Source organism: Maylandia zebra, linkage group LG5, assembly GCF_041146795.1.
Source record: "Maylandia zebra isolate NMK-2024a linkage group LG5, Mzebra_GT3a, whole genome shotgun sequence".
Classification (NCBI taxonomy): Eukaryota; Metazoa; Chordata; class Actinopteri; order Cichliformes; family Cichlidae; genus Maylandia; species Maylandia zebra.
Genome location: NC_135171.1, coordinates 12,101,537 through 12,125,313, shown reverse-complemented (window position 1 = coordinate 12,125,313; position 23,777 = coordinate 12,101,537). Strand labels below are relative to the sequence as shown.

General features: G+C 41.6%; 2 protein-coding genes across 2 annotated transcripts; both read left to right on the top strand.

Annotated features, from left to right (window-relative positions):
* The first annotated feature begins 59 nt into the window (after window positions 1-59).
* On the top strand, window positions 60-6,254 carry comtb (catechol-O-methyltransferase b). The gene is made up of 6 exons (XM_004571927.3): window positions 60-210; window positions 1,335-1,506; window positions 5,182-5,299; window positions 5,394-5,587; window positions 5,696-5,827; window positions 5,917-6,254. The coding sequence occupies exons 2-6, from the start codon at window positions 1,336-1,338 to the stop codon at window positions 6,094-6,096; spliced, it is 795 nt and encodes a 264-aa protein (XP_004571984.1). The 5' UTR covers window positions 60-210; window position 1,335; the 3' UTR covers window positions 6,097-6,254.
* Window positions 6,255-6,736: 482 nt separating this feature from the next.
* On the top strand, window positions 6,737-23,772 carry grm6b (glutamate receptor, metabotropic 6b). Its single transcript, XM_004571929.3, has 11 exons — window positions 6,737-7,236; window positions 8,133-8,722; window positions 11,993-12,209; window positions 13,666-13,801; window positions 14,676-14,830; window positions 15,126-15,266; window positions 15,345-15,545; window positions 16,325-16,464; window positions 17,346-17,969; window positions 18,045-18,356; window positions 22,188-23,772. Exons 2-11 carry the CDS (start codon window positions 8,186-8,188, stop codon window positions 22,425-22,427), a joined length of 2,703 nt encoding a protein of 900 aa, XP_004571986.1. The 5' UTR covers window positions 6,737-7,236; window positions 8,133-8,185; the 3' UTR covers window positions 22,428-23,772.
* Window positions 23,773-23,777: the final 5 nt, after the last annotated feature.

Sequence of the window (23,777 nt, the reverse complement as noted above, 5' to 3'; positions counted from 1 at the left end):
AGTGTGAGTGTGCTGACTGTTGAGATTAGGTCTGCTGTACATTCCTTGCATGCTCACAGCACAGCTCTGAGTAGGAGGGTGGATGGAAGAGGAGGGAGGAGTTAGCCTCATGTAAACCTAGGCATATGTCCACCTGTTAGGAAACCAGCAGATTTTCCTCTAGCGGCAGGGGAAGCGAGAAGAGAGCTGAGAGCGAGCCTGCCTGCACACGTAAGTCTTCTATTCTTCTGTTCCCTGGGATTGTAATAAAAAGTAAGATTTTAAGAATGCAACCGGGTTTTTTTTCCTAAGAAGAATTAGTCCTGCAGTTGCTAAAGAAAAACCACTGCTCAGTCTGGTTTGAATTCATATTATGGACTGAAGAGTTTGCGAAATAGTATTGTGAAATAGTGTTGTGAAACTGTGGGACATCAATGGTAATTCCTGTAACTGACGCGGATTTCAGCCATGCAAAACCAAAAAAGCATTTCACAAATTCCCTTTTTACCAGTTTTGTTGTGCCTTCTCTGTTTTTGTTCCAGTGGAGTTTGAATTCAGGTAGATAGTAGGAAAAGCATGCAACTTCATGCAGCTGTTCATCTGCACAATGATAAACATGCATGTGTGTGTTTATGCAGCCTTTCTAAAATTCCATTTTATTTTCTGCGCCTGTTCCTGTATGTTCAGAAGAAGCAAAGTAAAGTAAGTAAAGGTTAAAGTCCCAAAGCTCTGCCTTTTGTGACACAGCTCTTAACCCCCGGCCAGTTGCCATGCAACTAAAACTCCAAATCAAAAGGAATTACCTCAACAGCCAATGGTCTCCCACAGTTGTATTATTAGTGCAAGGTAGAGTTGTTTCCAGCCATGCTTTTCACTGCTTTCCCACAGAAGCAGCTTTTGTTTAGAATTCTGGCTGTGCTCCCCCTCCCCACACACACCCTTTTCTTACCCATTTATCTGTGCTGGAGAAATCTAAACAGACTAATTGCTCCTGAGAGGAGGAAGGTCCACACAAAGCACTGTGTGGTGTGCTTTCAACTGTTTATTGGAGTTGATATCCTTGAGAGATATCATCATATTGAGTTTCGTGTGGGTGTTCATCTTGGACATGGCAGCAGTGGTAACAGCAGCTGATAGTGAAGCAGCAACTGTACACTGCATAAATACCCATCTCATTAACCCAACACAAAGGGAAAGGTAGGGCGAGAGGAGACAGGAGAGGAGCTTTCATTTATCTCATGCAGATTTGCCGTTATTGCACTGCGTCTGGGGTTCATTTATCATTGTCCTTTTCCATAATATAGCACTATACACCATACCTGCACTGAACTGATATTTTTACAATCTGGTTGCAGCATGTGGCTGACTCTATTCTACAGCTGCACAGGTGGAGCAGCTCTTCTGTATGCTCTGTACAGATGGCTGATTCCCACTGCTGTGCAGTATCATGGAGGACTGGCGCTATTGTGGCACGACATGATTGTGGAGCGAATGCTGGACACACTGACCCAGTCCACACGTCCTCAGGTGCGCCGTCCACAAACACTCACCTCTCACAGTGTCAACCATCACATACTGTGTCGATGTGATTTAGTTTAACAGTGTATGAAGCGTATAGAAAAGGTATGGCAGAACCAAGATGGAGAGAAAAAGCAAAGCATGTGAAAAATATAGTGACCACTCGCAGATAGGCTACAACAGCAAAGGTTCACACTGGGCTCCATTCATATCAGGTAAGGACAGAAACCTGAAGCTTAGTGGATACGGGCTCACCAAAACTGGAAAGCAAACAGCTGAAGAAATGATTGTGAACAATAAACTGTAAAAATATCCGTGGCACCCACGAAGAATATAGCATACCAGATTCATGGCAATAAATCTAAGAGACAAACAGTAATGTGAGGCAATCTGCAGAGTCGTCTACCATTTATTCCACTCAGTAAAAACTACTTTTCACTGAAATTGTCAAAACTTACTTGTCTGGTTTCTTATGTTTTTCTCATGTTTTTCTTCATTCAGCCTCCCTTTTTTTTGGGTGGGGGTGGGGGTGTCACGGCGACCATAACTATTACAGAGATGTTAATGTAAGAGTGTCATGCACCTAAAACTCTTTCACATACACAAGTTGGAAATGCAGCGATTTGCAAATATATTTATTAAAAATACTAAAGACATTCTATTAACAAAAACTATTATGAACCTAAAGTTTTTTTTATTTAAATATTTTTAAATAATTTAATTTTACAGGTTTTTTGAGTGTGAAGTCAGTAACACACTGCAAAAAGTAGAAAAGGGTAAAAGCAAAAAAAAGGACTGGAAAAAGAAAAAGAGTTGAAATGCTTAAAACATAAAATGAGTAGAAAATGGAAAGAAAAGTTAAACTTGTAGTTGAGCTTGTGCATCCAGAAAGTATTCACATCACTTCATTTGTTCCACATTTTGTCATTTTAGAGCGTTATTCCAAAATGGATTTAAATTCACGTCACAATTCCCCATAATGTCAAAGAACAAAAAGATGTGCTTATGTGTTGTCATGAAATCGGGGGCATTTTCACACCCGTAGTTTGTTTATGCTGGTCCATATCAGTTTTTTTTTTTACTATGGTTTGGTTTGTTTTCACACAGAAAAAAATGTAAGTGAACTACAAGTGAACCTAAATGTTTCACTACAAACAACATGAGAGTGTTCAGTTCACTTATTGGCCAGATGTGTCCTTGGGGGGACTATTGGAGAACTATTAAAAATTGGAGAACACAGAGAATTTACATTTATTTCACGGCTAGTTGCTAGTCTGTACAGACCTTTGCACATCTATAATACCTTGCCACATCCCAGAATACAAAGTATACATGGCTACAGTAAATTTTTTAGCTCAAACTTGCAGTGTAAAGTGGGTGGTTTGTTTTGGATCTAGGCTTGGATCACATTCACACCCTAAATGAACAACACAAGTACATTTGCACATGAGACCACCTACACATGTGTCTCGGTGTGGTTGTTTTGGTCTAAACCCGAGTGTGATATTCTGTACAGTACTGTATACTATACATCCACACAAACCGGAAAAGGGGGATAACGAAACGATTCGATTTAAATGGTCTAAACACCACAGGTGTGAAAACACACTAATTAATAATTTAATGAAAACCAAATGACCCTAAAGACACTATTACTTTTAATATCATTTTTTAGTTGCGTATGGGGCTTAGGGTATGAAATACACTCACAGGACACTTTATTAAGTACACCTTGATAGTACTAAATTGGATGCCTTTTCCCCTTGAGAACACCATTAATGCTCTGTGACACAGATTCAAGAAAGTGCTGGAAAAATTCCTGTTGATGACAGATGGGGTAGTCTTGAGTATTTCAGAAACTGTAGATTTGCTGGGATTTTCCACACATGAGCATATTCAAGGTTTATAAAGAATAGTTAGAAAGTAGTAGGTCAGATGGCCAGACTGCGTTGAGCCAATAGGAAGACAACAGTGTGTCAACATGCAGAGACTCATTCCCACAAGGTATCCATAAGAGCATTGGTGATAGGATCACATGATAGGATTATACAGTTGCTGCAGATTTGTTGGCCGCACATCCATGATGCAATCTCCTGTTCAACTAAGGAGCTTGGAAATAAATCTTAAAGATGTCCTATTGGAACGGGTGATAGTGGGGGCCGTTTGAGTATAGAAAATCCATTGTCAAGTTTAATAAACCAGTTTGAAAGGATTGGAGCACTGCAGCCTCCCTGAGAATATTCCTGTAGACTGTGGGGTTTAAAAGATTCTTATTCAGTACGAAAGGGCAAAAGTGTGCCAAGAAAATATTGCCCACACGATTACACCACCACCACCAGCTGCCTAAACCCTTGATATAAGAAAGGATGGACTTACACTTCTGTATTATTTACAACAAATTCTGGCCCCACTATCTGAATGTCACAGCAAAAATTGAGACTCACTAGATCAGTCACCGTTTTTAGAATCTTCTATTGTCCAGTTATGGTGAACCTGTGTGAACTGTAGCCTCAGTTTCCCAAAAGGAGTGGCGCCTGGTGTGGTCTTCTGTTATTGTAGCCAATCTGCTTCAGGTTTTGATATATGGGTTCAGAAGTGCTCTCATGCATACCATGTGGGAATGAATCTCTGCAAGTTGACACACTGTTGTCTTCCTATTGCCTCAAAGCAGTCTGGCCATCTGACCTACTACTGGTACATTTTCTCTCACAAAACTGCCACTCAATGAATATTTTCTCTTTTTCTGACCATTCTTTATAAACTTTATATAAGCTTGTGTGTGGAAAATCCCAGCAGATCTACAGTTTCTGAAATACTCAGACTAGCCCATCTGTCACCAACAATTATGCCACAGTAAAGTCACTTAAATCACCCTTCTTCCCCGGTCAGTTTGAACTAAATGCCTAAATGTATTGAATTGCTGCTATGGAATTTGCTGGTTAGATATTTGCATTAAAAAGCAGTTGAACAGGTGCACCTAAAATAGTGTCCAGTGTTTTACAGAGCTTTAGAGCTGAAGCACAAAAATATGCAAGTAACGCTCCATTCTTTAGCAGACAGCTGTATTAAGGGCCCTGGCAGCCCAGTATATTGTGTGTTTGCTCCAATAAAAGTGTAAGGCGACTCAGAAAGACGCGTGGGAAGAGGGTGCAGCCTATACGGCACCGCTTAATGAGCTAATGTGAGACAGCTGTGCTGGCTGGGAGTGGCTCCTGGGAGTGATTGGTTGATGGGGATCAGGTGTGCAGCGGGAAGGAACCCTGCTGAGTTTGGACGAAAACCTAAGCTGGCTTTCTGAAGTCTGTTTTAATGTAATAACAGGAAATAACACAAGCACAACTTCCCCTTTAACAATATTTTCATAAGAGGGAAAATATCATTTGATTCTGTCTCATGTTGAAAAAACGAGTATCTAGCTCTTATTTATAGTGTGCAGACCACAATTTTCTCTTGTTGGACATCTATGAAATGTGTGAAACACTGGAACCACAATCATAACACAAGAAGTGATAAGATTAACAAAACTATATCCATATGTGTTTAAAATCCCCTTTAAAAATTCAACCATCAGATCAAAATATCTGTGCAAATCCAAGTATTGTCTGTTATAACTAATTGATGCTCGTAAACTCTTATTGAGGTTTTATTAAGTGGTGCTTTTTCTCCCCCTGCATCTAACTCCAGCGACTCCTACATGCAGTACAGAAGAACGCCACTAGAGGAGACCCTCGCAGCGTGGTGAAAGCCATCGACAACTTCTGCAGACAGAAGGAATGGGCCATGAATGTCGGGGATGAGAAAGGTACTGACTTCCTAATGATATGCTCAATGAGTAAAATCAGTTCCTTATTCGATCTAACTATATATTTTTAATATTTCTTTTTGTTTTGTCATAGGCTGCATTCTTGATTCAGTGGTGTCTGAAGTGAATCCAGTCACTGTGTTAGAGCTGGGAACCTACTGTGGCTACTCTACGGTGCGCATCGCCAGCCTTCTTCCTCCACGCGCCAAGATCATCACTCTTGAATTTAACCCAGACTACGCCAAAATTGCTCGTCAGGTTATTGCTTGGGCAGGACTAGAGGATAAGGTAACGAGGAGCTCTAAAAAGAAGCTGATTTGCATAGGGAATGCATAGGGTCAAATTGCAATATTCCTTTTTTAATTTTTATTTTCTATTTACTTATTTTTTTAATAGATCCAGGTAGTTGAAGGCCCATCTGGCGAGTGGATCCCCAAAATGAAGGAACAGTTTGGGGTGAAAACATTTGATTTGGTTTTCTTGGATCACTGGAAAGATCGCTACCTTCCTGACACAAAGCTGCTAGAGGCAAGTCTGTTTGACTCATCCTATACTCATTAAAGTCTTTGCTTTTTCTGCCATGACTCCAGTTTTGCCTTTCTTCTTTTTTGAATCAGGACTGTGGCCTCCTAAGGAAAGGCACTATCTTGCTGGCAGACAACGTCATCTGCCCTGGAACCCCTGATTACCTTGAGTATGTTCGAAACAGCCCGAGATACAAAAGCCAGTACTTCAAATCTCATCTGGAGTACACCAAAGCGGAGGATGGCTTGGAGAAATCTGTCTTCTTAGGGTAGTTTTAAAGGGGGAAAATAACCCCTATTTACACAGGTACTAGTAGACCTCAGGCCTTCAGAGTCTTGGGTTTGCAGACTCTGCAAGTGAGGAGGAGAATCTGTTTTGCTTTTTTTAAATGTCATAAAAACTGAAATTAAAAGTGACGTGTAAAAGAAAAGCTGTGTTGTGAGCTTTAATTTCCACTGTATGAAGACTTGATGCATTCTTTGAGATGTCCATACTGATACATTAGATGGTAGTAATGATACATTCAGTCTTCTAATTTACTGGTGAGTTGCAAACTGATCTGGCAGCTGCATTTTTTTTCCCAGAGCATCAACTCAAATCAATAATAAATCTAATCCAGCTGCATTCTGTGGTGCAGAAACCTATTTTGCGCTCTCATATTCTCCACCATTGTGCCAGTGTTGACAGGTGTGTGAATGGAAGTGCATGTGTGTGCGTGCATGTGTGTGCGCTCACGTATAGGGAGAGTACGAATCAAATCGCTGCTCATCTAATCTCTCAAAGTGACGGAGGTCCATCATCCTGGTGTGTGTGTTGCAGGGGGGAGGGTTCTGCATTTGGTTCAGCTGTATGAAAAAAAGGGCTAGTCCACCTAGTGCTTTCTTCACAGACGCCTGCATGATAATCCCAATCTGTGGCCATTAGAGTGCAGAGACAACGAGCAAGGAGAGGGTTCATGAGAGAGAGAGAGAGGGAGGGGGTGCCCAGACAGAGGCGCGCTCAAAGGGAAAAAGAACGAGAGAGAGGGAGTGTATGTGAGAGGGCTTTTAAGGGATTTGGCGGTGATTTGTAGAATCTCACTGCTGTAATGTTGCACTTTTCTCTGATTCTCACATGATATTATACCCCCCCCCCCCCCCTCCAAAAAAGCTGCAGAACTCTGTTTTTTCATTTTGTTTTACTAAACCACAACAATTTTTTTTTTTTTTGTTGGACCATTGTTTTTAGAGAGTCTTTGGTTATTTTTGAGAGCGCACACAGGCTGACTGAGATGACAGAGGATTTACGATCAGTCAGGAGAGGAGAGCCTTGCTTCCAGATATAATAATCACATTTTGGACCCTGGATGGAGGCCTGCGTGGAAGAGTTTGTGTGATGGACAAAATCAAGGCTGGTCCATGAAGAATGGGCAGGTAAGACTTATCTTCTTCCTTCTTCACTATGAAGAAGTTTAAAAAAATGTGATTAATGCAGCTTGTGGAAATTCAAATCATTCTTGCATTGATTGCATGTATTTTTTTTTAACTTTATAATCACGGTATAGCAGAGGTATTTTAAATATGAGTTTTTATCATTCTAAGAAAATGACGTTATCCTGTAATTATTATTTAGAGCCTTGTGAAATTATAATTGTGATTTTTTTTAAATGGAACGGGCTCAACTGATCATTGTGGATTTTGGCAGTGATCCTCGTGCAGATATAATTAACCTGCTCCGGCTTTTGAAGCATGAAATGCGGTCAGGATTTAGTCAATGTTTTGTTCTGCAAAATTTATAGTGTTTTCCATCATCGCCTCTTTGCTCTTCATGATAAAAGCTTCCACTCTGTGTCATCCTGCATCTTGGCTAAAATCCACTCTTCAGCCACAGGTTTTTTTTTAAGTGCACCTCCATCTATCGCTTATATTTTGTTCTTTCTCCTACGTTTTCCCAGCTCTCATTCAAAGCACAGGAAACGATGTTAGACTGTAGGTGCTTTTTCTGCATCATTACCTAATAAGGGAATCACTGTTAGCATTGACTCTGCAGCTCTGCAGTTATCGTCCTTAAACATATCATAATTGCCATAAGGAATTAAAGATAAATATTTATAAAATGATGCACGGGACACACAGAATTTTACATTTTTATGCATTTCAAGTTGGATGCTGTATTTAAAAATTCAACCCAGACTGCTTCATGGATGTGGTGGATCCATAAAAAGAATAGTTAATAAGGTAAACCGGAGAGAATAAAGTGTATGAAGCTTCTACATGCTCTAACTTCAATAATAACCAGATGTTAACACCCCTTTTCTTAACTCCCTCAGGTGTCAAAGGTAGAGGGAGTGGCCCAGTGCTGTCAGTACCTCTGCTGGTCATCATGATATCAGAGGTCCTCTCATCCCATCAGTGCTCCTGGTTTGGTACGTCATATGGATACAAACCATGGCTTCGGTTGCTTTGGGTTCTGCTGGTGGGTTTCAGTCCAGCCTCACGTGCCCAGCAGGGCACCCAGCCTCAGTCCATCAAAATCGAAGGCGACATCACCCTGGGCGGCCTCTTCCCTATGCATTCTCGGGGTCCGGCTGGGATACCCTGCGGAGAGATCAAGAGAGAGAAAGGGATCCATCGACTGGAGGCCATGCTCTATGCCTTGGACCAGATCAACAGCGATCCCGAGCTGCTGCCTAACATCACACTTGGGGCTCGGATCCTCGACACCTGCTCCAGAGACACGTATGCCCTGGAACAGTCGCTCACCTTTGTCCAGGCCCTCATCCAGAAGGACAACTCGGATGTGCGCTGCTCAAACGGAGAGCCTCCGATATTCCCAAAACCGGAGAGGGTGGTTGGGGTGATTGGTGCATCTGGAAGTTCGGTGTCCATCATGGTGGCCAATGTACTCAGACTGTTTGCGGTGAGATTTCTTTAACCATCCTAGCTTTGTTAACCAGTGAAGGGGCAAAATATTTGGGACAGGGAGTGTTTTGAGAATGTAAGCTGATAAAATGATCCCCTCACAACCTCTCCTGAATCTGTTCACAAAGAAAGAGCACAGTAGTTCCCATTCACTGGGTTTGGACTCTCCAGTCAGGAGAGACAATGACAATTATTCTTAAGAAAACAAGTTTAACCAAACTGTGATCAGCTAACATTTCTTTCATTCTTGCTTAATATTTTACAACTACTGGAATCTTAAGGCATTTTTTTTTTTAATTTACCGTTTTAGTGTTTCTCCTTTTGTCATGCTTGCAAAATAAAGGTAAAAGTTTAACACTTTGAAAGAATTAAGTATTACTAAAGTATTAAAGCATCTAAAATCTTCACTCAGAAAGTGAGTGAGGATCACAAACAGCACCGCCACATTTTAACCAGTCAGAAGCAACAAAAGGACCAGAAGCACTATGTTAAAAAAAATGATTTACACACATCAAGTCCGAGGACACTGTGCCAGAAAATGAGCAACTATATGGAATACATTCCTAATTTTAGATTTGAGCAGCTTGCAGTGATATCAGTGACCAGCTGTGGCCAATAAACAGATGTCCTATGAGCGAGAGCTCGCACTTATGAAGTTAATTTATATAGCTGCACCTTCATTTCCTGCCTCAGTAGAGTTACAGTATTTGTGATTAGGTCGCTGCAGATTTAGGTCTTCTTTATTAAAATTTGAGATTGATTAAATCCCTCCTTAGAAGATAATGTGGACCTTGGTCATGATTACATTCTGATGGAATTCATCCTCTGGGTAGTCTGAGCTCCAGGTATTCAAAGAGAAATTGGATTGGATGTAAGGTTGATTGGCTGTAGGTGTTAATGTGAGTGTGGATGTTTGTATGTTTTTCTGTGTTAGTTCTGCGATACGTGTGCGCGTCTGCCCAGGGTGCACCCTGCCTTTGGTATAGCCACCCCAGTACTTCTGGAACCCCTGAATTGGATAAGCAGTTAAGGAAAGGGTTGGACAAATGATAGATGAAGACATCTGATACCAAAATAGTATTGAGACACTTTATGTTTTTACCTAAAGAACTTACTGCTGCTCTACAGAGATAAACATCCCACCTCTTGATGATATTATAAAGCAGTGTAACTGAAACAGCTATGCGACCTGAATGAACCTGTGTATTGCTGCCTGTCAGAGTGACACTTACAGGGCCGTGAATTCATTGTAATTGTTGGAATCTGCAGGTTAATCCAGGTATTTCTTTTTCTTTGACAGGTGATTGACCTTTAAACACTGATTACACATTGTTTATAGCAATGATGGAACACTGAGTCTGTGCAAATCTAACATTTGGGGCAAGCAAGTAATACAGAAAAATTGTAACAACCAGGCTGATGTGTTTGGATGTTTCTGTTTTGGTGAATTCTGCAGTTAATATCTGCCCTCCATCCAAGTTGCTCCACCTTCAGCTCAGAATCCACAACTTGGGTAGAGGGCAGGTATTAACTACAGAATTCACCAACTCCACTAAGCCCCTCTCAACAGCTCAGGACCCTGGGCTCAAAATAGTGTCAGGGTAACAGGATGACATTGGTTCTAGGATAGCAGCAATTTGTGACCAGTGTGAAGTAGATTTAGCTAAATAGTGCGTTTCCTCCTACCGTCCATATGTGCTGCTTTCCAGACCGCAAATGCTTCTAGTCTGAAGTTCTTTACATATTCAACATCTGCTCATAACCAATACACTTTTTGTTGTAACCTGCTCCAAATGCATCTTTATTTTATTTTCTTCCTTTTTCAATAGGTGAGCATAAACTATAAATAATGTAAGGTATCTTATATGAGACTATTTTTAAATGAGTTATAGAGCATGCATTCATCAAGTTTTCTTTAATGAAGTTTTTATAAATTTTGCAAATACCTCTGAAGCAATTAACTCTTTAACATGTTCATTGACAGTTAATATTTTAGGGTCTAAACCCTTAATAATTCAAGGTTGTGTAAAATAACTAACCCATTAATATAGCTTTCACAAACCCCTGTAAGATGCACCTGTAGGCGAATGTTCTATACTGACTCATTCCAGAGGGTCATAATTATATCCATGTTTGTCAGCCTCTTTATTCTATACCCGGGCTCAGTGTCTTGATGAGTCAGTCTAGTTTGTTCAAATTACAATGTTTCTTTCTCAGCTTCACTTGTTTTATGACTGTAAGCAGATTTCAGCAAGACTGGACTAAAAGAGGATGCTTATGTTAGTGATAAGGCTTATTGATTTTAACAAGTGAATTGGTGCAGATGCTTCTGTGGGATTAATTTGGGAGAGGATTATGTGTTTGTCTTGTGCATTATAATTTTGCATGCAAACATCTGAGTGACTTTTCAGACAATGATACAGACTTCTCTGGACACTGATGATGTCACATGCCAGTCACTCTTACAAGGGGGAAGGAGAGGGCAGGAAAGTTCACCAACCTGATTTCAGGATGTGGTCTGGACCACAGAGGCTTACCAGTACATCTGAGACTGACGGGGTTAACGCGGACCAGCAAATGCAAGCTGCATGTGGCCACTAGAATTAAATGTATTGTATGGCTTACAGCTGAGAAATGCTAACCTTTCTCTAGGCTCCTGATCTCTGTCTCTCCCTCTTTGCTTAACGTAATTTGACTAAAACCACACTAATCCTTGCAGATAATCTGTGAAATGGTTCTCTCGGTCCTCTCTCCTTCTCCCCGTCACTGCCCCTTGTGAATACCTTTATCTCTCGGTGCTCTCCAGAGAGGGCTGGATGTTAGCCAGGTTTGGGGGGACTGGCATTAGCAGGTTCAGGGTTGAGACTGTCGACATAAACTGTGTCATTAAAGATGTAGCACACCAACAAATTAAGCTTCCCATCCTTATTTTCCCCCTTTACTGCTCTGGTTCCCACCATCTGTACTCTACTGTGACGTTGGCTGTATCGTTAGTGCAAACCAGCTCTGGGATTTTCAAGAGATGAACGCTCTATGATAGTCCAATTTTGGGATTTTAATGCACTGTGACTTGCCAGTATTACTGTGGGAGGCATCCATTTAAGGGCTTGCCTGTGAGTAAGTGGTGCATCATGCTCCTGACATGGTTCACTGCCTCTTGTCATCCCTTTTACCTTTGGATTCACATATTGGCCTAATAATCAGCACTGCTCATGTTTTCCATTTGACCCGACTCTTTCATCACAAATGACCCATCCCTGTGTCTCAGATCCCCCAGATCAGCTATGCATCGACTGCCCCGGAGCTGAGCGACAAAAGCCGCTATGAGTTCTTCTCCCGTGTGGTGCCTCCTGACTCCTACCAGGCTCAGGCCATGGTGGACATCGTCAAGAACATGGGCTGGAACTACGTGTCCACGCTGGCATCTGAGGGCAACTACGGAGAGAGCGGAGTGGATGCCTTCCTCCAGATCTCCAGAGAAGCAGGTTGTGTGTCTGACTGCACTGACGTGTCACGACAACAAGGGATTAGTCATTTGTGTTTTTCCCACTCATTAAAAGACAGGAAGGAGCAATGCTTTAATAAAATCATTTGTGCTTTTAAATCTATACGATGGGATGACATGTTAGTCCTAATGTATTAGTGATCACATTTAATATGATCAAATCCACATACATCAGTGATTGACAGTATGGGACAGACTCTAACAGCTTTGTCTACTGTCCATTACTTTATCCAGATGGAAATATCTCTATCTTGACTTCTGGATGGTTTGCCATAATATTTTATACATTGTATCTGAATGGTGAATCTAGATCAAATTCAGTCATTTATAATAATTTTAATTGGAGACAGATCATCTCGTGCATTTAGAGATATGACTGCCCTGAAGAACAAGATTAAAGGTAAGAGAGCTGCCAGAGTGCAAGCTGGTTACAACCATTTCTTTCTATTGGGCGGTGAAATAATAATCAATAATTAATAGAATGTCTTACGCACCCTTTGTTTGAAATTCACCTTTGGAATGTAAAAGAGTTAGGAAATGACATGCAATGATAGGTAATCCATCTTTCAATACTCAAATAAATCATTTTGCATCTCAGCAACATGCAGTTATGTTTACAATGATGAAGGCAACACTGGAGGTGAGGACCTCTGTCTCCCTCTACACATCATTTCTGCCCATGGCTGCAGTGATATAACAGAATTTAACCAGGATGGGACAATAAGTTCTAAAGTGTGTGTGAAACAGAGGTGCAGGTATAAAAAAATCGGATTATCGACCGAAGGGAGCTCAGAGTGAGAGCAGTGCATTATTATTTCAGAGATTAATCGTAATTTATATGCAAATTCAGAACACATGTTAATGACCATTGCTTTTTGAAAGAATTAGTGAATACAACAAAACACACCTTTCAGGTTTCATGTATTTTGAAACTGGGTTTTTCGGAGACTTTTTTTTTTAGTATTTAACACAATTCGGTGAGATGCATACTGAACTTGGAGAACAAAGACAAACTGTCGATCTACTGGTGCTGGTATTGATCTGATACCAATAATAGCATTAATATTGATATTTGGATTGGTCCACCCGACTCTAACCCAAAACAAAGATCTGATACTGTGTGGTGGGTGTTGGGCTCAGTCTCAGTACAGCAGAAAGGTTTGAGTGTGTTCTTCCCATTCTGGAATTTACTAGGATTTGGTCATATAATATTGTGTGTACAGCAAGGATTTTCATGTTATGATATTATTGCTATTTTGACACATTGGTCTAAGCTCATTAATCTAAATAATTAGCAGACAAAAAAACCCCAACACCTTAGCTGGGTGTTGTTTTTGCAGAGTCGTGGGAAAACCTAGCTACCTTTACAACTGACCTAATGTTGGCATGCTAACACTGCAAACAATAAAAGATGATTTTTTTGGTCTGTGACACAGGAGGGCTGTGTATTGCACAGTCCATAAGGATTCCACGAGAGCCCAGACCAGGGGAGTTTGATAAAATCATCAAGAGACTGATGGAGACCTCCAACGCTCGTGGGGTTATCATCTTTGCCAATGAGGATGACATCAAGTGAGTCATGCTCTGCTGCATGGTGTATTAGATACATGAAGTCTGCAAGATATTCACAAGGATGCTGTTTTTTTTGGGGGTTTTTTTGTGTCCCGTTTGGATCTTTAGCCATCAGAATTGTTGTCTTAAGGCCAAGAAAGATGCCAAGCGGATTTATTTTACCAAGTGGATCATCATGGCCTTGCCATATTGGTCCATTTGATTGACCTTTATTATAATTATGAATTTATTTTATTTTCAGTTGCTACAAACAGGACAGACATGACTGGGGGATAGGACAGGGAGAAAGAATGAAAGAAAGAGAGGGAGAGAAAGAAAACCAAAGGGGAGAAGAGACGGTGAGAAGGGGGGAAGGAAAAAAAACAAATAAACAAAAAAAACAAAACACCTGGGTCACCTGTATGGAGAAAAAAAACAGAGGAGAAAGCAAACAACAAAGAGCAACATAATAAAAAAAACCGGCACCATCACAAACTAGCTAGCAGTAGATATCAGTAGATACTAAATAATAAACGATATTGTGCAGCACGCAAGATAGACAGAGCACAATGTGCTTTGAGGCAGCAGCCAAGAAAGCTGTAGTCCGCATCTGTGAATACCCGTGTGTACACCTGTGTGCATACCTGTGTGGATCAGCATGCTTGCATTCCAAAGGTTTCTCCATGTAACGATCTGCTAGGGAGTGTGGGGAGCCACAGCCCCGTCCCCCAGGGTATGAAGCAGGTATGGAGGAGATCAAAACTCCAGACATCCAGAGGCCCCCACAAGGATGCTGTTTTACATTTAACTATGTAGTCTCCTGTTCTAACCACTCTGAGCAAAGAATGACAGAAGAAGAAGAAATTTCATCATGATATATAACTGTATCTTTTAGACGGGTGTTGCAGGCTGCCAAAAAGGCCAACCTGACAGGCCACTTCCTATTTGTTGGATCGGATAGTTGGGGATCCAAAAACTCTGCGATTGAAGACCAGGAGGAGGTGGCTGAGGGTGCTGTCACCATCCTGCCTAAAAGAGCCTCCATTGACGGTAGGAAAATGTATTAAATGAGCCTTAAATCTAACTCTGAACAGCTGGATCCAATAAGCATACCCACAGAAGCCTGTGACATTGACAGATGAGTCTAATATCAATGCACCAAATAAAGGAAATTAACGATTGATAAGTCTGATATATCCCGATCTGATATTTCCAGCCTGTATAAATTCTGAAAAGTGACTTAGAGCCATATTTCAAAGGATTTTTTTTTTACCATTATCTCTGCTCCAACATGTGAAGTCCTGTTATTTTAACTGTTTTTAAATTAAATGCGTAAACGATTCAGGGTTCGACCAGTACTTCACTTCGAGGTCGCTGGAGAACAACAGGAGAAACATCTGGTTTGCAGAATTCTGGGAGGATGACTTCAAGTGTAAACTAACTCGTCCTGGGATAAAATACGATCCTGGTAGAAGAAAATGTACAGGTAAGCAGGGAGCAGCACCGAAATTAAAAAGTGTCACCTTATCTGACTTATGTATTGGTCATTTTTGTTGTCCGGCAGGTGACGAAAGAATCAGCCGAGACTCTCAGTACGAACAGGAGGGCAAGGTGCAGTTTGTGATTGATGCTGTGTACGCCATGGCCCACGCCTTGCACAGCATGCACCTGGACCTCTGTGCTGGCTCCATGGGCGTGTGCGAAAAGATGGACCCCGTAGATGGACGCATGCTCCTCCAGTACATTCGCTCTGTGAACTTCAATGGTGAGCTTCCAACTTTCAGTCAGTTTTTCCGCACCTACCTCCTGATATGTCTAGCTATTTAGATAAAAGGAGAGTTTCATTTCGTTGCTGCTGGGGAGAGAAATGCTGCAAGGAGATCTTTTTGTTAGCAAAAGCCATGCTTTTCTAACTACCGCTCTCTGCCACTGGAGAGGTTTTTAAAAAGAAGCAAATTTAAAAGGGAACGCAGCGGAAGGGAGGTCGTGTTGAAAACGGAAGCTTTGAGATGTTTCTGCTAATGTGCTTAGCTGCAGAACACGGCGCATTTCTTCAAAGCACGTCCCCTCCCTTGGGCTGCGTCCTCGCTCTTCTCTATACACAACGAACCCGCTTTTCATCCTCATCTTTCATACAAAAATATTGCAGTTTGGAAAAAGGAAAAAAAAAAAAGTGTCCTGTGAAAGCATCCTATTTATTGCGCTCCTCTTGCTGCATGACCTTGGCTTGTATGGAAGATTTTCTGATTTAGCGCCTGCAGGGACCCGAGAGGAACATTCAATCACGTTAGGGCAACAGAGGAGAGTGCACTGAAAGACTGTACTCGTGGAGGAGAGCCTTCACTAAAGAGCATCCTGCACTCAGCTTTCACATGATTGCACAAGAGTGAAGTAAGCAATAAGCTGCATTCAACAGTGTGTGGGTGTTCTCTCTGCCGCTAAAGATGGGGGTGTTTTTCTCTGGTTAAGGCAGTTTGAATGCCTTCTGACTTTTGGCTTTCTTTTGATAGTGCATAGGTCATTTAGACTGTCTCCATCTAACAGGTAGCGCAGGAACTGGAGTGATGTTCAATGAAAATGGAGATGCTCCGGGTCGATATGACATCTTCCAGTACCAGATGTCCAATGTCAGCAATCCTGGCTACAAGAATATCGGCCAGTGGACAAACCATCTTCGCCTCAATGTAAATGTCTATTTTTACTACAGTTGTGGTACAGAGTGATATTCAGAAGTTCATTTCTGCTGCATGAGAAGATGAGATATTAACTTAGTTTTGCATAAAAACTGGAAACAAAGCTCTAGTTTAACATTATGTCTCGTTGTCCTGTTTTCCTCCCCTCACCCCCTGGTTGTGGCAGATGGCTGCCCCTCTGCGAGTCTGGTTCTTCGTGCTGAAAGGAAGTTTTTCCTTCGCACTGTTGCCAAATGCTTGCTCACTGGGGGGCATCTAAATGTTAGAGTTTTTGCTCTATTATTGTGGGGTCGTCACCTTAGAAGCTGAAGGTGCCCAGCATCCAGTTCCCATGACCATGAAATTATTCGGTGCAAAAGCTGTACGTTTCTGCTACAGTACGACCCGACACTTTGTTCTTTTTAGATGATATAGATAGTTACCTTTTCCAGTTTCTATGCTAAACCTTGCATTCAGCAGATATGAAAGTGGCAAGAAAGTATAATTTTCAAAATTGCAAACTATCCTTTCATTCTAAGATTCCTTTTACTGCAAGCTTTTTGCCAGATGGCTGAAAGCTTCCTACAGAATAGATAGCTTCAGACAGAAAAAAGGCATCTTTTCCAAGTTTCCCTACCCATCATAGTATAGCATTTGATTTTCTTTGTAAACCAAAACTAAAAATATGGTGACAATGTGAGGAAATTTTTATTTGTGAAAGGTAATAAGTTAACAATTTTATTCTTTTTATGCCAGTTTACCTGGCTTTCATAGGCTTTAAGTGATTGTGGAAGAAGTATTTTTGAGGAGTTTTGTTTCACAGTTATTAGCCTTGTGTTAAGTCACAGCCAGCTGTAATATAGTAACACACTGTGTGTGTGCATCCATTTCAGTCAGAGGAGATGCAGTGGTCGGGCGGTGACCGTAAAATTCCAGAGTCGGTGTGCAGTTTTCCCTGCGAGTCTGGCGAGAGGAAAAAGATGGTCAAGGGTGTTCCCTGCTGCTGGCACTGCGAGCTCTGTGATGGCTACCAGTATCTGCTGGATGAATTCACCTGTGACATGTGCCCATTCGACATGAGGCCCTTGGAGAACCGCACGGGATGCCGCCCCACACCAATCATCAAGCTGGAGTGGAGCTCTCCCTGGGCCATCATCCCCGTCTTCTTGGCCATCCTGGGCATCTTAGCAACCACCGGAGCCATTGTCACCTTCATCCGCTTCAATGACACACCCATTGTCCGGGCTTCTGGGAGAGAGCTCAGCTATGTGTTGCTGACAGGAATCTTCCTCATCTACCTCATCACCTTCTTCATGATTGCAGAGCCCAGTGTGGCAATATGCGCCTTCCGCCGCCTGTTTTTGGGGCTCGGGATGTGCATCAGCTACGCCGCCATGCTGACGAAGACCAACCGGATCTACCGCATCTTTGAGCAGGGCAAGAAGTCGGTCACACCTCCTAAGTTTATCAGCCCGACCTCTCAGCTTATCATTACTTTTATACTCATCTCAGTGCAGGTAAGCTTATCAATGCTTCTCCGCCATAGATAAGTCAAAGCTCATGCAGCAGTCTAAAGCTCCTTTCCTCTACAGTTACTCGCGGTGTTCATCTGGTTTGGTGTGATCCCCCCACACACCATCATTGACTATGAAGAGCAGAAGCCTCCAAACCCAGAGTTTGCCCGTGGAATTCTCAAGTGCGACATGTCCGACCTGTCCCTCATACTGTGTTTGAGCTACAGCATTGTACTGATGATCACCTGCACGGTGTATGCCATTAAAAGCAGAGGAGTTCCTGAGACCTTCAATGAGGCCAAACCAATTGGCTTCACCATGTACACCACCTGCATCATCTGGCTGGCCTTTGTACCCATCTTCTTTGGCACAGCGCAGTCTACAGAGAAGGTAAGAAATGTAACAAGGGCAAGTGCATGGTTTCAGAAATTCTGAAAATGTTCATATAAACAGGAAGAGGCTACTGTGAATGTGGAGAGCATACACCACCAAACGTCAGAGAAAGTCTGGCAACGGAAAGCAGGCCGGCACAGAGAAAAAATAAACTTTGAGGGAGGGGCATTTTACTTCCAAATGACAATGACGTGAAAAATGCTGATAAATGGAATACAAGTGAATTATGCAGGAGGGTTAACTACAGCCTTAAAACATCCACCACTGGCCAACAAGTTTTATATCCTGAGAGTGAAGTTTTGATTACCTGAATATTCAGTTGACATCACTGGTTAATGAATTCTTACCTGCTTACTTTATGTAAAGCATGTAATGTGAAAAATTTCCTGTTTTTCCCCTTTTAGATCCTTTCAAATTTATATGGATTTTGGTCTGACAATATAAATCAATTAGGTGAGAAAATGATCTGGTGATTTATTAGAGAATAAAAAAAGAGATTAAAAACTCCACGATATTTAGATAAAATATTGTACCTATAACATCAGTGCTTTTATTTGTCTGCCTTTATTTATTTATTTTGAAATATGAAAAATAAAAACAATTAACTTGACGCAACTAGGTTTTCCTGAAATTGAGTACAACAACCTACTCGCACATAACTGCATCACAGGTAATATCATAATTTCTGGGGCCAGCGAGTATTTTTAGATGTGAAATTTTATTTGTGTTGCTGCTATCACTTTGTACATCTACTTAAAGTAAAGTTATGAATTATAATAGAGTATAACTTGTGGCAGCTGAGTGTGAAGCAGCGGGAATGAGGATCAGCACCTCCAAATCTGAGGCCATGATTCTCAGCTGGAAAAGGGTGGAGTGCCCACTCCGGGTCGGGGATGAGTTCCTGCCACAACTGGAGGAGTTCAAGTATCTCGGGGTCTTGTTCGCGAGTGATGGGAGAAGGGAGCCGGAGATCGACAGATGGATTGGGGCTGCAGCTGCAGTAATGCGGACGCTGCACCGGTCCGTCGTGGTGAAGAGGGAGCTGAGTGTAAAAGCGAAGCTCTCAATTTACCGGTCGATCTACGTCCCTACCCTCACCTATGGCCACGAGCTGTGGGTAGTGACCGAAAGAACGAGATCGCGGATACAAGTGGCAGAAATGAGCTTCCTCCAAAGGGTGGCTGGCCTCTCCCTTAGAGATAGGGTGAGAAGTTCGGCCATCCGGGAGGGGCTCAGAGTAGAGCAGCTGCTGCTCCACATCGAAAGGAGCCAGCTGAGGTGGTTCGGGCATCTGACAAGGATGCCCCCTGGGCGCCTCCTGGGTGAAGTGTTCCAGGCATGTCCCACCGGGAGGAGGCCCCGGGGCAGACCCAGGACACGCTGGAGAGATTATATCTCTCGGCTGGCCTGGGAACGCCTTGGTATTCCCCCGGATAAGCTGGAGGAGGTGGCTGGGGAGAGGGAGGTCTGGGCCTCTTTGCTTAGGCTGCTGCCCCCGCGACCCGGCCCCGGACAAAGCGGATGAAGATGGATGGATGGATATAACTTGTGGCTTTTTGATTTGATGATACAAATCCAATGTGTTCAATTGGTTGAAGATGGCAATTTCTTATGTATAATATTAATAATAATAATGAAAGGTATTTTACAGTTCTGATGATTGTGTTTTCAGGAAATTTTAACAACCTCTTTGGAGTAGGCCAACAGTTTTTGGAGGCAAGAAAAAACAAAAACAAAAACTTTTATATGAGACAAAGAATAGCAGGAAATTTTCAGATGATGACTTTCAGAGACTGATATAATAGCTTCAGCTCAAAAATAAATCTGTTTAGTAAAAATGTCACTTTTTAAAAGGACAAATGAATAGCTGAATTATTTCTGGCTGCTCTTTGTGTTGGGTTGGGACAAAAAGAAATTAAAAGAAATAATTTGACCCACTAAATGATAGGTCAATAAATTCTTCTGCATAGTCAAATTTGATCTTTTTCAAGATCATAATTAAATCTCGTTACATTACATAAGCACTCCCTGAGCTCCACTTACAGTTAAAATAAACAGTATGCTGAATCGAGTTACGTAATGCACAGTAACACACGAACTGTAAGAAAGTAAATGAATCCCTCAGATGCTGAAAGTGAAATTTGAGTTTGTTGCCTGTCATATCGTATTTGCTTCCTGCTGTACTCGCAGGACATCCTGCTCCCACTGTACTGAGGGTTTCATTTAGCTTGTGGGCTATTTGCTGCCGTCACAAAGTACAAGACAGTTGGGGGGGATATTTGAAAAATAGAGACGGGCTTTGGCTAATAGAGAGCTGTATTATGAACCAGTCAGGCTGAAACAATTACTGCCTGAGGTGCTTTCAAAGTCTTTTCACCTCTTCCAAATGGAAATGAAGTGAATTAAGAAAAGGAAAGGAGGTCAGATGTGCAGAGGGACGATAAGAAGCCCTCCAAGACCAATTCAGCCATCCCATTCAATTAATCATCACTTAGAAAAAGAGCTAAATATAGACCTTAACTTTTGTCTGGCTCATGAAAGTAGCGGCTGTTATGCTCCCATCACATGTTGGAGGAGGTGATCTACCTGTGATGACTGTAATTACCTATGAAAGGACCATACAGTGATTCTCAGCTAGTCCTTCTGCTCGGGCCACATAACTACAGTCCACTTCACTTCTAAACAGTAAACAGCTCCGTTCATAAAGGGAGACGTCACTACAGGGACAAACACATGTAAAAGATGATAAAAGGAACTGTACTATATGGACATGAGCCAGGATGTGTTGCTGCTGAGGATATTATGCAACTTGCGACCTATTTATGGCACAAAACATTTCTTATTTATGATACTTGTGGTTTTATTTATTTATGACCTGTTTAGTTTTCTTGAATAATGAGGGTTTTTTTTTATAATTCATTGAAGGCAGATCTCAGAAGAAGTCGCTCACTGTGATTATTGTCGGATGCATGCAAAACAAGAAAAAAGGAAAAAAAGAGGAAGAGCAGCTAGATGTGGTCAAAGCCCATAAATAGAGGCTCTTTTCCTGACTTCATATACTAGATCATAAATCATTCATCAGGGGGAAAACACTGCCTTCCCTGCTTTGAGATGAAAATTGTAAGGACTGCATTGTGACAGCGCAGATTACATGTACCCTGCTTTCCAAACTATCCTTGCTGCTGCATCCAGTATGCATGAAATTAGGACACACCACCTCCATTGGGCATTCAACTTTGACCCCTTGCTTCCTCTTGTGGGTCAGAACACCAAAATATAATAAAATTTAATTAAATTAAAAAATGTGCTTGCTCACCTACTGGAAAATGCGAGTAGATGCAACAAGACATCTTGTTGTTTTGCGTTTATGTATAAATTATTGCGCCAAACAATATTTTTTGGGTTATTAAAATAAATTATATTGCGGTATTGGAAATATATTACCATAGACTGTATATAACAAATGGATATAGCCATGGCAAGCTCACCTATGGATTTCTGGACTCTGTGTTTTGACTACACCATGTTGGGCTTTTTGGTGCCAGAATTTGAACGTGAAGGTGAAGTAGTATCGGTTAAAGCTAGCAAGTTTGATTAGCCAGCCACTTTTTCCATAATTAATGAATCATTATGGGCACTACTTTAACTTACTGGTTGAGCAGGCGCTCTTAAGCCTTATGGCTGAAATGCCCTCTCTCCCCCTCTTTCCTGCAAACCGTCAAATAAAGGCTAAAATCACCAAAACAAAACAAACAAATCTATAATTTTCTTAGTGACACAGAAGTGTGTGTGGAAGGATTTTTCTGAACTCCTCCGTCTCTGTTGCAGATGTTCATCCAAACCACCACTCTGACCGTGTCCATGAGCCTGAGCGCCACCGTATCCTTGGGCATGCTCTATATCCCCAAAGTCTACGTCATCATCTTCCACCCGGAGCAGAACGTCCAAAAGAGAAAGCGCAGCTTTAAAGCCGTGGTTCAGGCGGCTACCGTGACCACGCACCTGTCCCTGAAGTCCAACGACAAACAGAACGGAGAGTCCAAGGTCGAGCCTGACAGGTCACAGTGACGGGAATCAAAATGACAACTGAAGCCAACAAAGAAATGGTTTGCAAAGAGTGGGAAAAAATAGCATTTAATTAAGCTTTGTGGCTGGATTGTGTGTTTCTTCTTTGAATCCCCCCTTTTTATTTTGGATTGAAATACCAGCAAAAACATTTGTGGATGATGTTTCTTTTCACACTTATTTAGATAATCCAGAAAGTGAAAGCACAAAAGAAACCTGAAAGGCTCACTCTACATCATGGGGAAAATGTGACAGCTTAGCAGGGCTATGGAAAAGATACAGAGCCACTTTGAACGGACTTCAGAATGATCTACATATAGATGTGTTGACATGAAAATGGAAGACAATTAAAAAATGTTAAGCTTAAATGGAGACTTTTGCTTGGCAGTAAGATGTATGCTTCTGTCAAACCTCAATGAAACATCGCTGTTCACAGGCTGCATGGGTTATGTGTTTTACGTTTACACGAATGCTATTTATATGGGCTGTTGTAACCTTTTCTTCTGCTTGCACTGGAAGGATGTATCTTTTAAAATGCCCCACTATGTCCTGTCATGACGACCCCCTGGGCTAGATACAACGAACCACAAAACTATAATCACTCACAGCTAAATCAATATCCAGTCACTAAGGAAACACAGCATTTAATTAGTCTTATCACTGCAATTATTTTGGCAGAGAATGAATTACTTTTATTCTGGAAACTGAGTTCATGAGTGCACAAAGGATACAAGTGATTGTGAACAGGATGCATTATCTTGTACTTGTTACTTTTCAGTTTTCCACAGTGGAAAACAATGGTTGGCATTTTCCCCATATTGTTTGTCCAAATATCAAGCAAACTTGTATAAAGGTCAGTTTGTGAGGGCTGCATGCCAAAGCTGTAGACAGGCTACATTTATGTTAATGCACAGGAACATCACAAGCAAGCTTCACCTCTTTTGGCTGCGTTGGATGTTGTTCCATGAAAGGTCCTCCATCTTCACCAGTTCTGCAAACATTAAAATTCATTTGACATTGAAAACGGGGCAGAATGAGCAAAAAGCCCCAATTTTATGTTATTTTATTAGTTTTTGCAAGTATATTATTTGCAGCGCTGTTTTTTTTGTTACTTGACCACGATGCATAACTCAGGTTTTGACTGATGTTTTTTTGAGCCTTTTCCTGTTGTTCTGGCTTCTTCAATATAAATGGATTCAGCATTCCTCACATGCAGGCAGTATCACTCACGACGCAGGCTGGCTGCCAGGTTCATACCCTTATGTGAGAAAATCTTGTTTGTACTGCCCTCTGCAGGGAAGTCCAGGTCATTGACATGTTTGTGAATAAAAGTCTAGAAGAAATTGTCAATTG

Excerpts from the sequence above, each read along its gene's own strand:
- grm6b (XM_004571929.3), top strand. The coding sequence starts at position 8,186 with ATGATATCAGAGGTCCTCTCATCCCATCAGTGCTCCTGGTTTGGTACG. Across the intron at positions 12,210-13,665 it reads CCAGATCTCCAGAGAAGCAG|GAGGGCTGTGTATTGCACAG; the intron begins GTTGTGTGTCTG and ends TCTGTGACACAG. Across the intron at positions 18,357-22,187 it reads CAGCGCAGTCTACAGAGAAG|ATGTTCATCCAAACCACCAC; the intron begins GTAAGAAATGTA and ends TCTCTGTTGCAG.
- comtb (XM_004571927.3), top strand. The coding sequence starts at position 1,336 with ATGTGGCTGACTCTATTCTACAGCTGCACAGGTGGAGCAGCTCTTCTG. Across the intron at positions 5,300-5,393 it reads GAATGTCGGGGATGAGAAAG|GCTGCATTCTTGATTCAGTG; the intron begins GTACTGACTTCC and ends GTTTTGTCATAG. Across the intron at positions 5,828-5,916 it reads CTGACACAAAGCTGCTAGAG|GACTGTGGCCTCCTAAGGAA; the intron begins GCAAGTCTGTTT and ends TTTTTGAATCAG.